The following is a 14,843-nucleotide window of genomic DNA, read 5'->3' on the forward strand; positions in this document are numbered from 1 at the left end:
TTTAGGTACCTATTATAAAAAAAATGTTCAATAAACCTTTAATTTGAATCAATAATTGAATTTAAATAAGTATGTGTGTATAATTTTCTTGGATTACTTTTCGTTTCATGCTCTTAAAATAATAATACAAACATTAGTTTGTGTATAGTTATGGATTCTTAGAAACTTCTTTATAAACTACTGAATATAAAGATGGACAATGGTAAAAGAACATTAAAATTGTCACAATAAATATTCAAACAAATTAATAAAATAATATAAATATTATTTAGTATATAACAATAAGTAGATATCTGTACATGCTAGTATATATTCTATATACTTATATGTATGTACATATAACTACAACAACATATAGTTGTTGTAGTTGTTATTGCTATTATTACATGTTATAATTGTATGAAATATTGCATTCTTAAAAACAGTTACACACAATGGTGGGTCATTTTTACTGCATACAGAATGTACAGTATACACCCCGGGGTGTATGTAAACAAACGCATATAGTTATACATTCTATACATACATATGTATGTATATACATAAGTGTATGTATTTTATGATATATACTTATTTTTATTACGCTTACACATACGTTTAACATACATATTCATAATATATAAATGTATCTACTAACATGCATTTAAACTCAAATATATAACTTAATACCATAAAATATGCCCAAAATAAAAAATAAATCAAAAATTATAAATTTATTTGTGCTTTTTTTGTTTGTATATTAGTTACTCTATTGCAAACAAAATAGTTGTTTGGTTGAATAGCTGTTGAGTTTGAATTGCACAGTTTTGACTTCATTTGGCTGAGTTTGTTTATTTGCAATAACTTTGTTATTTTTTTCTTCTACACATATACATATGTACACATATACATATGTATCTATATGTATGTACGTATGTAATGTATAATTCTTTTAAGTATCTACCAAACAAATACATATAATAAATTAAAGTAATATGCAATATAACTGCTGCTGTTATTACTATTGCTGTCACTTGCACTATGGATCAAGTGTGACATGTGTTAATTGGTTAAGCAGAAAAAATTAAACAATTACAACTTTCATATTTAGTTTAAATGTAAAGGGTCAAGGTTTAATGATCATATTTTTCATTTGTAATGGAAATTATGAGTGATCCGCAGATTTTCACTATTTTCTCACTTATTTAAGATTATTAAGTATTTTATACATACATTTTTGATAGAAAATTAAAGAGTTCAGATTTTTGGTATTTATACCCTACACCACTTTAGTGGGGAGGGTATATTGGGTTTGTGCTGATGTTTGTAACGCACAATAATATCCTATACCCACCTTAAAGTATACCAATAGGCTTAGAATCATCTTCTGAGTCGATTTAGCTATGTGGCATATGATCTTCTATTGTTCCAGGGACGAAACCTACTGAAAATGGTTAAGATCGGTCCATTATTTTACCTATCCCCCATACAACTGTTCTATACTAGACTTGATGACACTCATGAATTTTATAATTATAGGGTCTCATTTGACCATAGCCCCTATATAAATCCCCCTTCAAAATTTGACTTAAATGTCCACAATTTTGTTCAGCTATAAATGGCTTAAGTATAATTCAAGGCAAGGTACAATTCAACTTAAATGCTTTATTATGGTATTATATGGTCGGCCTCGCCCGGCTATAAATTTCTTACTTGTTTTTTAATTAAAACATTATTTAATGATTCATAGCCAATTTTTTGTTTTTCGTATAAAAATCTGATTTAAACAAAGAAGTATGAGTAACCACAGATTTTATCAAAAGTGTTGATCAGCTAACGTATAAGTATTATTTAGTTACAATAAATATTACTTATACGTTAGTTATTAAAGTAAGTAAACATACAATATAATAATTTTGGAAATGTTTTGTTTGTAGTTGACCAATTTGCATTTAACCCATTGTGCATTGCTGTTGTTTTTTTTATCATTCATGCGTTATAGAAAGCGCAAAAAAAATGAACATAACAGGAGCATTTTAATGGCATCAAAAACTTCTTAAGTTTTGTTGATAGTTGTTCTTGTTGTTCTTTTATTTTATATTTATATTTATTTATTTTCTTTACATTCTGCCACTTACTACTACTCTTATCTATTTCTACTTTGATTCTTTACACAAGAAGCACCAGAAACAGAAAGATGACAAAAAAATGGCAAAAGAATTTAAAATGTCTAAGAAATAAGGGACAATTCTTTATACTTCCTTCCAATACATTTCTTCTTCACATCTTTTTTTCTTAGTTTTTTACTCTTTATAATGAAATAAAGTATGAACATGTCCTGCTCCATGTACATATGTATTTATGTATATATCTGAGTGTTTATTGTTATTGTTGTAGTTGTTCTTTTACTATCATTACAAAAGTATTTTATTCAATTGGCTCCATATTGCATAATATACTCATTCGTTTTCTTAAAGTAGAGGGAAAACAAACACATATGTATTTGTATATGAATCTACATATGTAAGTGCAAGTGCGAGTGTATGTATTTGTTTTTTTCTCTTATGCTGATGCTGTTGATGAAATATTGGGACATCCATATCTTTGTTAAACAAAAACTATTCAAACGAATAGTTGAATTGGAATATATGTACATACATATGAGTTTACAATACTTTAAACATTCGAGAGCCGTCTTAAAATGTCCATATTTTTGGCTTCCAAAAAGCATTTTGGCGCTCATATATTTCCTAATATTATTCTTATTGTTATACAAATAATTATAAGTAGATTTTAAGTATAACTACATTAATCATTCTTTCAAATTCTATAAGGATCGGATCAATATTAGGCCTATGTTTAAATGTGGTACTATTTTTAGTTGTTTTTTTTTTATACATGTATGTCTTATGTGTTTGGAAATATTAGTTCACATTAGTTCCATTTTATTTACTTTTTAGTCTGCTCCCTCAAAACTTTACTTGTGTGAAAGTACATATGTATGTTTGTTTCTCTGTATTGTTTAGTTGGTGACAGAAAAAGGAAATGTTTTGAAAAAATATATTTTTTATTTTTTTCTATTTGATTTGCTTCAAAATCATTTCATTTGTAAAATTCCATCAATTTAGACAACTTATTTGTATTTTTTATTTATTTTACTCTATTTTTTCTAGAACCAAAAAACTTATTTAATTCAACAAATGAAGGTTTATTTAATGGTTGTTTATATAAAAAGAACAACCAAGTGTTGGGGTATTTTTTTAGACACTAATTTAAAAAAAAGAAATAAATGTAAATACTTATTTATAATTGGTTTCTTTAAATGGTTTATTTTTATATATTAAACTAAACTTGTTTGTCCAGTCGGTTAAAATTCAGATATATCATATATCTCCTTTTCTAGAACCTGTAACTAAATTTTGTTAATGTAACACGCATGGAAAATTTTGAAATAGTACTAACATATAACGAAAAGAGTATTATAGACTAGACTATAGACTAGACCATAGACTAGACGATAGACTATAGACTAGACTATAGCCTAGACTATATCCTAGACTATAGACTAAAATATAGACTAGACTATAGATTAGACTATAGACTAGACTATAGACTAGACCAGACTATAGACAAGACTATAGACTAGACTATAGACTAGACTATAGACTAGACTATAAACTAGACTATAGACCAGACTATAGACTAGACTATAGACTAGACTATAGACTAGACTACAGACTAGACTATAGACTAGAGTATAGACTAGACTACAGACTAGACTATAGACTAGACTATGGACTAGACTATAGACTAGACTATAGACTAGACTATAGACTAGACTATAGACTAGACTATAGACTAGACTATAGACTAGACTATAGACTAGACTATAGACTAGACTATAGACTAGACTATAGACTAGACTATAGACTAGACTATAGACTAGACTACAGACTAGACTATAGACTAGACTATAGACTAGACTATAGACTAGACTATAGACTAGACTATAGACTGTACTAGACTAGATTGTACTGGTAGTATGATGAATTTTTAAAAAATTAAATATCACTCATACGCTTATTATAATATAATTTGCCAATTGATAACAAATAACCAGAAAGATTATCAAATAAATCTTGAATTAAGAGTGGACAAAACCGATTTTTTCACAAAATTTCTTCTACTTATAAACCATTGTTAAATTAGTGATTATCCCAAGCATCATAGTAATGTTTATATCTAATTTAACACACATTTTTTATTTAATTAAATTGTTACCTTTTAAATTAAAAAGAAAAATAAAGAAATCTAAAAGAGAGAATAAATTGTAAATAAGAAAAAGTTTTCAAGTACTTGTGTAGAATGTTATTGCGGAGAGTACGAGAACAATTGTATTGTTTAAACACCTTGACATTTTACTTAGAATTAAATTTGAAAAAGAAGTGGTTTTCAAGGCATCTTATAAAGACAGAGAAATAAACAAAAAGTCACAATTACATGCATTCGAACACGCACACATGTATGCATACAAAAATATACATACATATGTATATGAATGTACAGTATTGTTTGAGAGTAATTTAAGTCAAATATATTCTAAACGTTCTTTAACGAGAATTCAAGTTTAACAATTCGAATCACTTAGAGATAATTTTGGTTCCGAACAATACTGTATATGTATTCACATGTATGTGTTAAACACACATATACGATAAAACAATTATAAAATATTTTTATGGGAATAAAAAACGAATAATAAATAAAACATTAACACTGCAGTTTATACTGAACATTAGAGTGGGTATATTTATACATATATAAACAGTGTCGATCAAAACTTTAGAAACAAAAATTTTACTTTAAGAAATTAATGAAATATTGTTAAAAAAGTGTCAGTTTTTCTTAAAATATGTAAAATGTTTTGATTTTTAATAAAATTAGGACGCAGAAATTTTGTTGTGCAAGTTTTAGTCTACAGTGTTTTTTATGCGTGCTTACTATTTCTATATAAATATTTAAACATACCATTTAATGTTGAGGTTAATGTATCCGATGATGCTGCTGATATTGTTGATGCTGTTGTATTCGATAAAGTGTTATTGGCATCATTTGTATGTCTTGTTGTTGTTGTTGCAGCTGCTGTTAGAAAGTCTTGACGTTGTTCAATTATGGAATTAATTGAATGTTGTTGTAATAGTTCTGTACCTACGGCAGCACTAACAGCAGCAGCATGAGCAGCGGCAGCAACCGTCACAGTATCGGTTGTTAAAGATGTTGGAGATCTCATAGTGTTTGTTGTTGTTAATGTTGTTGTTGGTGTTAGTGTTGTTGCCGTAACTGAACTTAATGAGGAATTGCAAGGAGACGAAGAGGATTCATTTGAATTGAACTAGAAAGAAAAAGAAGAATGAAATGGAGACAATGAAAAAATATTTTTTTAATTTAATAAAGAGTTTTTTCGGAAACTTAAAATCAGCTTTAAATTCTTAAAAAAACATTTAACTTGAGAATTTTAAATTTTTTTGATCGAAAACCTATTTTTATGAAAGTTAAAATGAAGTATAAATGAAAAATTACATGTAAATGAAATTTACTTTGGTCTAAAGATGAAATCGGCTGTGACTGTGTTAAAAGTAGTTTAAATGGAATAAGTGAACAGGAAACAAAAGGAGTATTGTGTGCTCCCATATTTTCGTGAAAACCTATATAATTATAAAGTTCAACAAAAAACTAGTCAAACTGCTGTGCACGATTTAGTGGACAGTAATAAAAGAAAAACAATATTTGTGCCAAAAAAGGCCAAAAGAGCCTTTTTTAATTGCTAAATTTTAATTTCCTTGTTGTTTTAGCAATTTCAAAAATTGAGCAATTTCTGAACAACATCTTTATTAAAATGTCACAAATTTGTATTAATTTTTACGCCTTTCATTGCACCAAAACTCACAGATAGATAAACACACATTAAAACAAATAAACATTAACAATACACATACATTTTCAGACACAAAATTCAAGTAGACTTTTCCAAGTGAATCGTTGATGAGTTAAAAACATGTTTAACACATACACAATGATTTCACACAAACATATTGTACGATAACATGAATTCTTTCAAACATCATTGCAATTTTTAGAAGAACAAGAAAACAACAACACCTAAACCGTAGTCTACTATATTATATACATATGTACATGTAATTGTGAGAAGAACAGAGAGGAGGGTGGTAGTACAAAAAAAACTTAAGATGAAACGAACGAACACTTGAATAAAAACGTTTTGGCGCGCAATTAAAAGAGCATCAAGTGTCAGATAAAGTGGCAGTAAAGTACACTTTACAAAATGCCAAATTAGTACAAATATTGTTATCAGCTCTTTACATTTATTTTATATATAAATGCTGGTATATATGTATACATATGTATGTATTTCTATTCATGTACATAACAATGTGTATGTGTACTTATGCATTTAAATGTATGTGCTGCGACTAAATTCAACCCAGAGAATGTTTTATAAAATACAAAACACAATTAAACACAAATGGCGTACGAATTGTTCTTCACAACTCATTATGCCAGATTAACGAAAGTATACAAACAGAATTTGCAAAAATAGGAAAAATAATGGCAACAAGTTGAGAAACATCTATACAAGTACACAACGAGACACATTCTATCCCACATCTTTATTTTTATGTCCGTTTATATCCAGAAGCATTGGTGCGGTATCAGTTGTTCATAGAAGGGGCCAAAGATATTTAAATTTGGGGTGAGCAAACAAATTTAGGGCAATTACTTCTTAAAAGTAGTTTGTCCATAAATGGCGACAGCAACAATTATTTTGTCGAATGTTAATCATTTTTGAGATCACATAAATTATGTCATTATATATCAATATTGTGCGATTTTTTCCCAATAATATGCAATTATAATTTGAGAAATTGAAGGGACTTTTCCCCACCATAAAAATCTATATACGCCAATGACCATTAAAACATTCACACCAATATGTTACAGTAGAGCATATTTTTAATTATATTCTTCAATTATTTGGCTCCCACAATGACAAATTTTTAAATAAATTTTACCGCCAACAGAATAGACTATTTTGTGGGTCTTTTTCCCCACCATAAAAATCTATATACGCCAATGACAATTATAAATATGCATTCATTCCTATAATATATGGACTATGGAATAGACTATAGACTAGACTATAGACTAGACTATAGACTAGACTATAGACTAGACTATAGACTAGACTATAGACTAGACTATAGACTAGACTATAGACTAGACTATAGACTAGACTATAGACTAGACTATAGACTAGCTAGACTATAGACTAGACTATAGACTAGACTATAGACTAGACTATAGACTAGACTATAGACTAGACTATAGACTAGACTATAGACTAGACTATAGACTAGACTATAGACTAGACTATAGACTAGACTATAGACTAGACTATAGACTAGACTATAGACTAGACTATAGACTAGACTATAGACTAGACTATAGACTAGACTATAGACTAGACTATAGACTAGACTATAGACTAGACTATAGACTAGACTATAGACTAGACTATAGACTAGACTATAGACTAGACTATAGACTAGACTATAGACTAGACTATAGACTAGACTATAGACTAGACTATAGACTAGACTATAGACTAGACTATAGACTAGACTATAGACTAGACTATAGACTAGACTATAGACTAGACTATAGACTAGACTATAGACTAGACTATAGACTAGACTATAGACTAGACTAGACTATAGACTAGACTATAGACTAGACTATAGACTAGACTATAGACTAGACTATAGACTAGACTATAGACTAGACTATAGACTAGACTATAGACTAGACTATAGACTAGACTATAGACTAGACTATAGACTAGACTATAGACTAGACTATAGACTAGACTATAGACTAGACTATAGACTAGACTATAGACTAGACTATAGACTAGACTATAGACTAGACTATAGACTAGACTATAGACTAGACTATAGACTAGACTATAGACTAGACTATAGACTAGACTATAGACTAGACTATAGACTAGACTATAGACTAGACTATAGACTAGACTATAGACTAGACTATAGACTAGACTATAGACTAGACTATAGACTAGACTATAGACTAGACTATAGACTAGACTATAGACTAGACTATAGACTAGACTATAGACTAGATTATAGACTAGACTATAGACTAGACTATAGACTAGACTATAGACTAGACTATAGACTAGACTATAGACTAGACTATAGACTAGACTATAGACTAGACTATAGACTAGACTATAGACTAGACTATAGACTAGACTATAGACTAGACTATAGACTGTATATTACAATTGTTTGGCATTGTAGGTCCTTGCAAATCGATTAAATATGCAGGACTGTCGCACTACCATTTAATGGAAAATACACTTTAAGATATTCTGCGAAGAGATGTACTTAAATTAATTTAATGACCACTGTATGTATCCTACATCAATATATTTGTGTGTTATTTTAGCTATTTATTAAATGATACAAGTAAAAACCAAAAATAAACATTATCACATTAAGCCTGTTTTATGTCCGTCCGACTGTCGGTATGGTTGGTGTTTTCATCTTCTCAATTCACATTCAATTTTATCTTTGAAATCACAATCGTTTTGTACGTGTTCGCATGTGTTTGTTGTTTTCTCTCTCACTTTTAATGGTTTTTGTTATTGGAATAAACTGTTACTTTTACCACGTTGTAAGTATCTAATACGTAATGTAGTTGTAGTAGTTGATGCTGTTGTATTTGTAGCAATGGTAGTGGCGTTTGAATGATGTTACTTTTGATAGTGATGATGACAAGTGTTGATGATAGAAAATTGTATTTAAAGCTCTACATAAGTGTGTCTGTCTAACTAACGAGTGAATGAGTTAGTATATGAGAAATAATAGAAAAAAGGCAAGAGGGGAAAAACTAAAATTGAAGTAAAAATGAAATGTCAAATGTAACGATTTCTCTGTGAAATATGTTGTATTAATAGGTTTGTTACAGATTTACGGATTTTTTCCACACTCTTACTGTCTTTTATTTTCTCCCCATTTTCATTCAGTTTTTCATCCTTTGGATTCGTTCCACCATCAACATGATTTCATGAATGACAATTTGATCAACTAATGGGAACACTTAAGTAGATACTGTTCCTTTTTTCGCACTTCTTCAGTTTCTTTATCATAGTTTCGCTTTAGAAGGTTTTTGATGGAAGATTTTCAAATGCAAGTGAAATGTGTGTGTGAGTGAGAAATGTGTGGATTATAAATGGTGCGTTTTCAATAACACTTTTAAAATGGTCAGAATCACTTAGAAAATCAGTTGTGCAGTTGATCGATAGATGATGTTGTTTTTTTCTCGTCTGTTAAATAACTTATTGTTGGAAGACAATGCATTTGTTAATACGATGAATTTATAACACATTTTTGTAAAAACATTTAATCTCCAATTGTGAATGATTTGTGTAAAATTTTTATTTAAACTAATGAATATGAATTCAATTTGATGAACATTTGTCCAAAGGACCGACATCGGGGTGCCTGAGGGTGATTCTCAGTCGATATTATTCTACTTATAAACCGCTTTTGTTAACTAAATTATAAATCTAGCAAATGTTGTCCTATTTAAGACTCAAATTGTCATTAGCGTTTAATGTGAAGATGAAAATGGTTCACTGTAGATCGTTATACTGATGAAATATCGAAAAAATATTAAGTTTAGTGCTTAGTCTATAGTCTAGTCTATAGTCTAGTCTAGTCTAGTCTAGTCTAGTCTAGTCTAGTCTAGTCTAGTCTAGTCTAGTCTAGTCTAGTCTAGTCTAGTCTAGTCTAGTCTAGTCTAGTCTAGTCTAGTCTAGTCTAGTCTAGTCTAGTCTATAGTCTAGTCTATAGTCTAGTCTATAGTCTAGTCTATAGTCTAGCCTATAGTCTAGTCTATAGTCTAGTCTAGTCTAGTCTATAGTCTAGTCTAGTCTAGTCTATAGTCTAGTCTAGTCTATAGTCTAGTCTAGTCTATAGTCTAGTCTAGTCTATAGTCTAGTCTAGTCTATAGTCTAGTCTAGTCTAGTCTAGTCTAGTCTATAGTCTAGTCTACAGTCTAGTCTATAGTCTAGTCTAGTCTATAGTCCAGTCTATAGTCTAGTCTAGTCTATAGTCCAGTCTATAGTCTAGTCTATAGTCTAGTCTATAGTCTAGTCTATAGTCTAGTCTATAGTCTAGTCTATAGTCTAGTCTATAGTCTAGTCTATAGTCTATAGTCTAGTCTATAGTCTAGTCTATAGTCTAGTCTATAGTCTAGTCTATAGTCTAGTCTATAGTCTAGTCTATAGTCTAGTCTATAGTCTAGTCTATAGTCTAGTCTATAGTCTAGTCTATAGTCTAGTCTATAGTCTAGTCTATAGTCTAGTCTATAGTCTAGTCTATAGTCTAGTCTATAGTCTAGTCTATAGTCTAGTCTATAGTCTAGTCTATAGTCTAGTCTATAGTCTAGTCTATAGTCTAGTCTATAGTCTAGTCTATAGTCTAGTCTATAGTCTAGTCTATAGTCTAGTCTATAGTCTAGTCTATAGTCTAGTCTATAGTCTAGTCTAGTCTATAGTCTAGTCTAGTCTATAGTCTAGTCTATAGTCTAGTCTAGTCTATAGTCTATAGTCTACTCTAGTCTATAGTCTAGTCTAGTCCATAGTCTAGTCTAGTCCATAGTCTAGTCTAGTCTATAGTCTAGTCTATAGTCTAGTCTATAGTCTAGTCTATAGTCTAGTCTATAGTCTAGTCTATAGTCTAGTCTATAGTCTAGTCTATAGTCTAGTCTATAGTCTAGTCTATAGTCTAGTCTATAGTCTAGTCTATAGTCTAGTCTATAGTCTAGCTAAGTCTAGTCATAGTCTAGTCTATAGTCTAGTCTATAGTCTAGTCTAGTCTAGTCATAGTCAGTCTATAGTCTAGTCTATAGTCTAGTCTATAGTCTAGTCTATAGTCTAGTCTATAGTCTAGTCTATAGTCTAGTCTATAGTCTAGTCTATAGTCTAGTCTATAGTCTAGTCTATAGTCTAGTCTATGTCTAGTCTATAGTCTAGTCTATAGTCTAGTCTATAGTCTAGTCTATAGTCTAGTCTATAGTCTAGTCTATAGTCTAGTCTATAGTCTAGTCTATAGTCTAGTCTATAGCTAGTCTATAGTCTAGTCTAGTCTAGTCTATAGTCTAGTCTATAGTCTAGTCTATAGTCTAGTCTATAGTCTAGTCTATAGTCTAGTCGATAGTCTAGTCTATAGTCTAGTCTATAGTCTAGTCTATAGTCTAGTCTATAGTCTAGTCTCTAGTCTAGTCTATAGTCTAGTCTATAGTCTAGTCTAAGTCTAGTCTATAGTCTAGTCTATAGTCTAGTCTATAGTCTAGTCTATAGTCTAGTCTATAGTCTAGTCTATAGTCTAGTCTAGTCTATAGTCTAGTCTATAGTCTAGTCTATAGTCTAGTCTATAGTCTAGTCTATAGTCTAGTCTATAGTCTAGTCTATAGTCTAGTCTATAGTCTAGTCTATAGTCTAGTCTATAGTCTAGTCTATAGTCTAGTCTATAGTCTAGTCTATAGTCTAGTCTATAGTCTAGTCTATAGTCTAGTCTATAGTCTAGTCTATAGTTAGTCTATAGTCTAGTCTATAGTCTAGTCTATAGTCTAGTCTATAGTCTAGTCTATAGTTAGTCTATAGTCTGTCTATTAGTCTAGTCTATAGTCTAGTCTATAGTCTAGTCTATAGTCTAGTCTATAGTCTAGTCTATAGTCTAGTCTATAGTCTAGTCTTAGCTAGTCTATGTCTATAGTCTAGTCTATAGTCTAGTCTATAGTCTAGTTCTATAGTCTAGTCTATAGTCTAGTCTATAGTCTAGTCTATAGTCTAGTCTATAGTCTAGTCTATAGTCTAGTCTATAGTCTAGTCTATAGTCTAGTCTATAGTCTAGTCTATAGTCTAGTCTATAGTCTAGTCTATAGTCTAGTCTATAGTCTAGTCTATAGTCTAGTCTATAGTCTAGTCTATAGTCTAGTCTATAGTCTAGTCTATAGTCTAGTCTATAGTCTAGTCTATAGTCTAGTCTATAGTCTAGTCATAGTCTAGTCTATAGTCTAGTCTATAGTCTAGTCTATAGTCTAGTCTATAGTCTAGTCTATAGTCTAGTCTATAGTCTAGTCTATAGTTCTAGTCTATAGTCTAGTCTATAGTCTAGTCTATAGTCTAGTCTATAGTCTAGTCTATAGTCTAGTCTATAGTCTAGTCTATAGTCTAGTCTATAGTCTAGTCTATAGTCTAGTCTATAGTCTAGTCTATAGTCTAGTCTATAGTCTAGTCTATAGTCTAGTCTATAGTCTAGTCTATAGTCTAGTCTATAGTCTAGTCTATAGTCTAGTCTATAGTCTAGTCTATAGTCTAGTCTATAGTCTAGTCTATAGTCTAGTCTATAGTCTAGTCTATAGTCTAGTCTATAGTCTAGTCTATAGTCTAGTCTATAGTCTAGTCTATAGTCTAGTCTATAGTCTAGTCTATAGTCTAGTCTATAGTCTAGTCTATAGTCTAGTCTATAGTCTAGTCTATAGTCTAGTCTATAGTCTAGTCTATAGTCTAGTCTATAGTCTAGTAGTCTATAGTCTAGTCTATAGTCTAGTCTATAGTCTAGTCTATAGTCTAGTCTATAGTCTAGTCTATAGTCTAGTCTATAGTCTAGTCTATAGTCTAGTCTATAGTCTAGTCTATAGTCTAGTCTATAGTCTAGTCTATAGTCTAGTCTATAGTCTAGTCTATAGTCTAGTCTAGTCTAGTCTAAGTCTAGTCTATAGTCTAGTCTATAGTCTAGTCTATAGTCTAGTCTATAGTCTAGTCTATAGTCTAGTCTATAGTCTAGTCTATAGTCTAGTCTATAGTCTAGTCTATAGTCTAGTCTATAGTCTAGTCTATAGTCTAGTCTATAGTCTAGTCTATAGTCTTATAGTCTATAGTCTAGTCTATAGTCTAGTCTATAGTCTAGTCTATAGTCTAGTCTATAGTCTAGTCTATAGTCTAGTCTATAGTCTAGTCTATAGTCTAGTCTATAGTCTAGTCTATAGTCTAGTCTATAGTCTAGTCTAGTAGTCTAGTCTAGTAGTCTAGTCTATAGTCTAGTCTATAGTCTATTCTATAGTCTAGTCTATAGTCAAGGACTATAGTCCAATATATAGACTAAAATTTAAATATGCCATGACTGCTGGTTAATGCTAAAATAAATTTATAGAAAACTAATTACAGAAACTATTTAAACCAATAGTTTATAATTTCCTTATGTAGATATTTCTAATAAAGTTATAACGTTTTCATAAGTAAACTCTGGCATAAACATTCCAAACTGTAATAATATTCATACATATAAATATGTATGTAAATATTGACGTAATAAGCATATACATACATATACTGTTACATATATATTTCCAAATCATAATCTTTTTTTACAACATTTTTAGGTTTGAGTTGAAATTTTGTATTTAACACTTCAAATTTGTTCTAAACATTGTTTTAGGAGACAAAAACGGGAAAAACAGGAAAAGAAAACATGTCTTCAACTATAAAATGTCTAAATGGTTTTCACCAAAAAATGTCGAGAAAACTTAATATTTACAATAAAATGAACAAATTTAGTTTATTGCAAAGGAACATATAAACATACAAACACGTAATATTGTACATACAAGTAAATAGATTAGAACTAACTAGAATAAATTCAAATATTAACAACAACATCAACAATAACAAAAAAAAAAAACTATCTTACGGATTTGTATCTTGTATGTGTATGAATGTATTTGCATCTTATAGTAAAGAAATTTATATTTGTATATAAAAGAATATGTGATTGTACTTAGTTGTAGAGTGAATGTGTAATCATACAATTTAATATTATTTTTTTCTGTTCATTGTTATAACAACAAGAAAAATAGAAAAAAAAATGTTAAGAAATGGTAAAAAAGAAACTACAATGAAAAGATTATAGTCTATTATTTGTAACACATACCAGGGCGTATAATATGGCGACCAATAAAGGGTTCAGTTCAGTTAAGTTTTAGTTTTTGTTTTCGTTTGTCACAAATATCCCATAGAATTCTTTCACATGTTTAACTTTGGCATAGTGAAACATGAAAACATTTCTTCAAAATCTTTTTACATAGAAAATCATGCTATATGTACAACTAACAAGAAAAAAATTTATAAAAAGCAACTATCTTCGAAAGATGTTTAAAATGTTTTTATACGTACATATTTATTCCCAAAAATAAAATTGAATTCAAAAATGAAGGAAGATTGATAAAAATTGCCTATTTTAAATAAGTACATTTTACATGTATAAATAATAATGTAGATTTTCAGAAATATTTTTTTTCGGATTTAGTCCAGGTAAATTAGTCAATAAAATGTGAAAACTGGGGAATTTGAGATAGATAAATTAAAGTGACGAATAATCCCTGTATTCGGAAACAAGGGAAAATAACTAGGGCATTTCGTTACAAATGTTGGTAGAGGGATTTACTTTTACTTTTTTTATGCAAAATTTTATCGTGTTCATAAAATAATTATTAACCTTCAAGTAATTTTGTATAGGGGCTAGGCTCCTGAGATCATTATGAAAATTGGCAGTAACATGTAGACATATACGAAACACAGTTGTGCCGACATTAGAACATTTAACATAATTATGAGCTCAAGAGCGCCGTTCAAAGGGGTATGGTTGTATGGGGGCTAGGTCAAATAATGGACCGATTTCAACCATTTGGCCAAG

The 14,843-nt window shown here is 29.8% G+C and overlaps 1 protein-coding gene across 2 annotated transcripts in view; it reads right to left on the reverse strand.

Moving 5' to 3' along the window:
- LOC119602608 (cytoplasmic polyadenylation element-binding protein) overlaps positions 1 to 14,843 on the reverse strand; it is a 69,431-nt gene that overhangs the window by 5,298 nt on the left and 49,290 nt on the right. For both annotated transcript variants that reach the window (XM_037954221.1, XM_037954211.1), the window contains one exon: positions 5,008 to 5,371. In XM_037954221.1, coding sequence (XP_037810149.1) covers positions 5,008 to 5,269 — 262 coding nt within the window. In that variant the 5' untranslated portion in view covers positions 5,270 to 5,371. The remainder of the gene's footprint in view (positions 1 to 5,007; positions 5,372 to 14,843) is intronic.

Source organism: Lucilia sericata, unplaced genomic scaffold (assembly GCF_015586225.1).
Source record: "Lucilia sericata isolate MDLA Ls3-8-SP2 unplaced genomic scaffold, ASM1558622v1 Contig000007F_arrow, whole genome shotgun sequence".
NCBI classification, from domain to species: Eukaryota; Metazoa; Arthropoda; class Insecta; order Diptera; family Calliphoridae; genus Lucilia; species Lucilia sericata.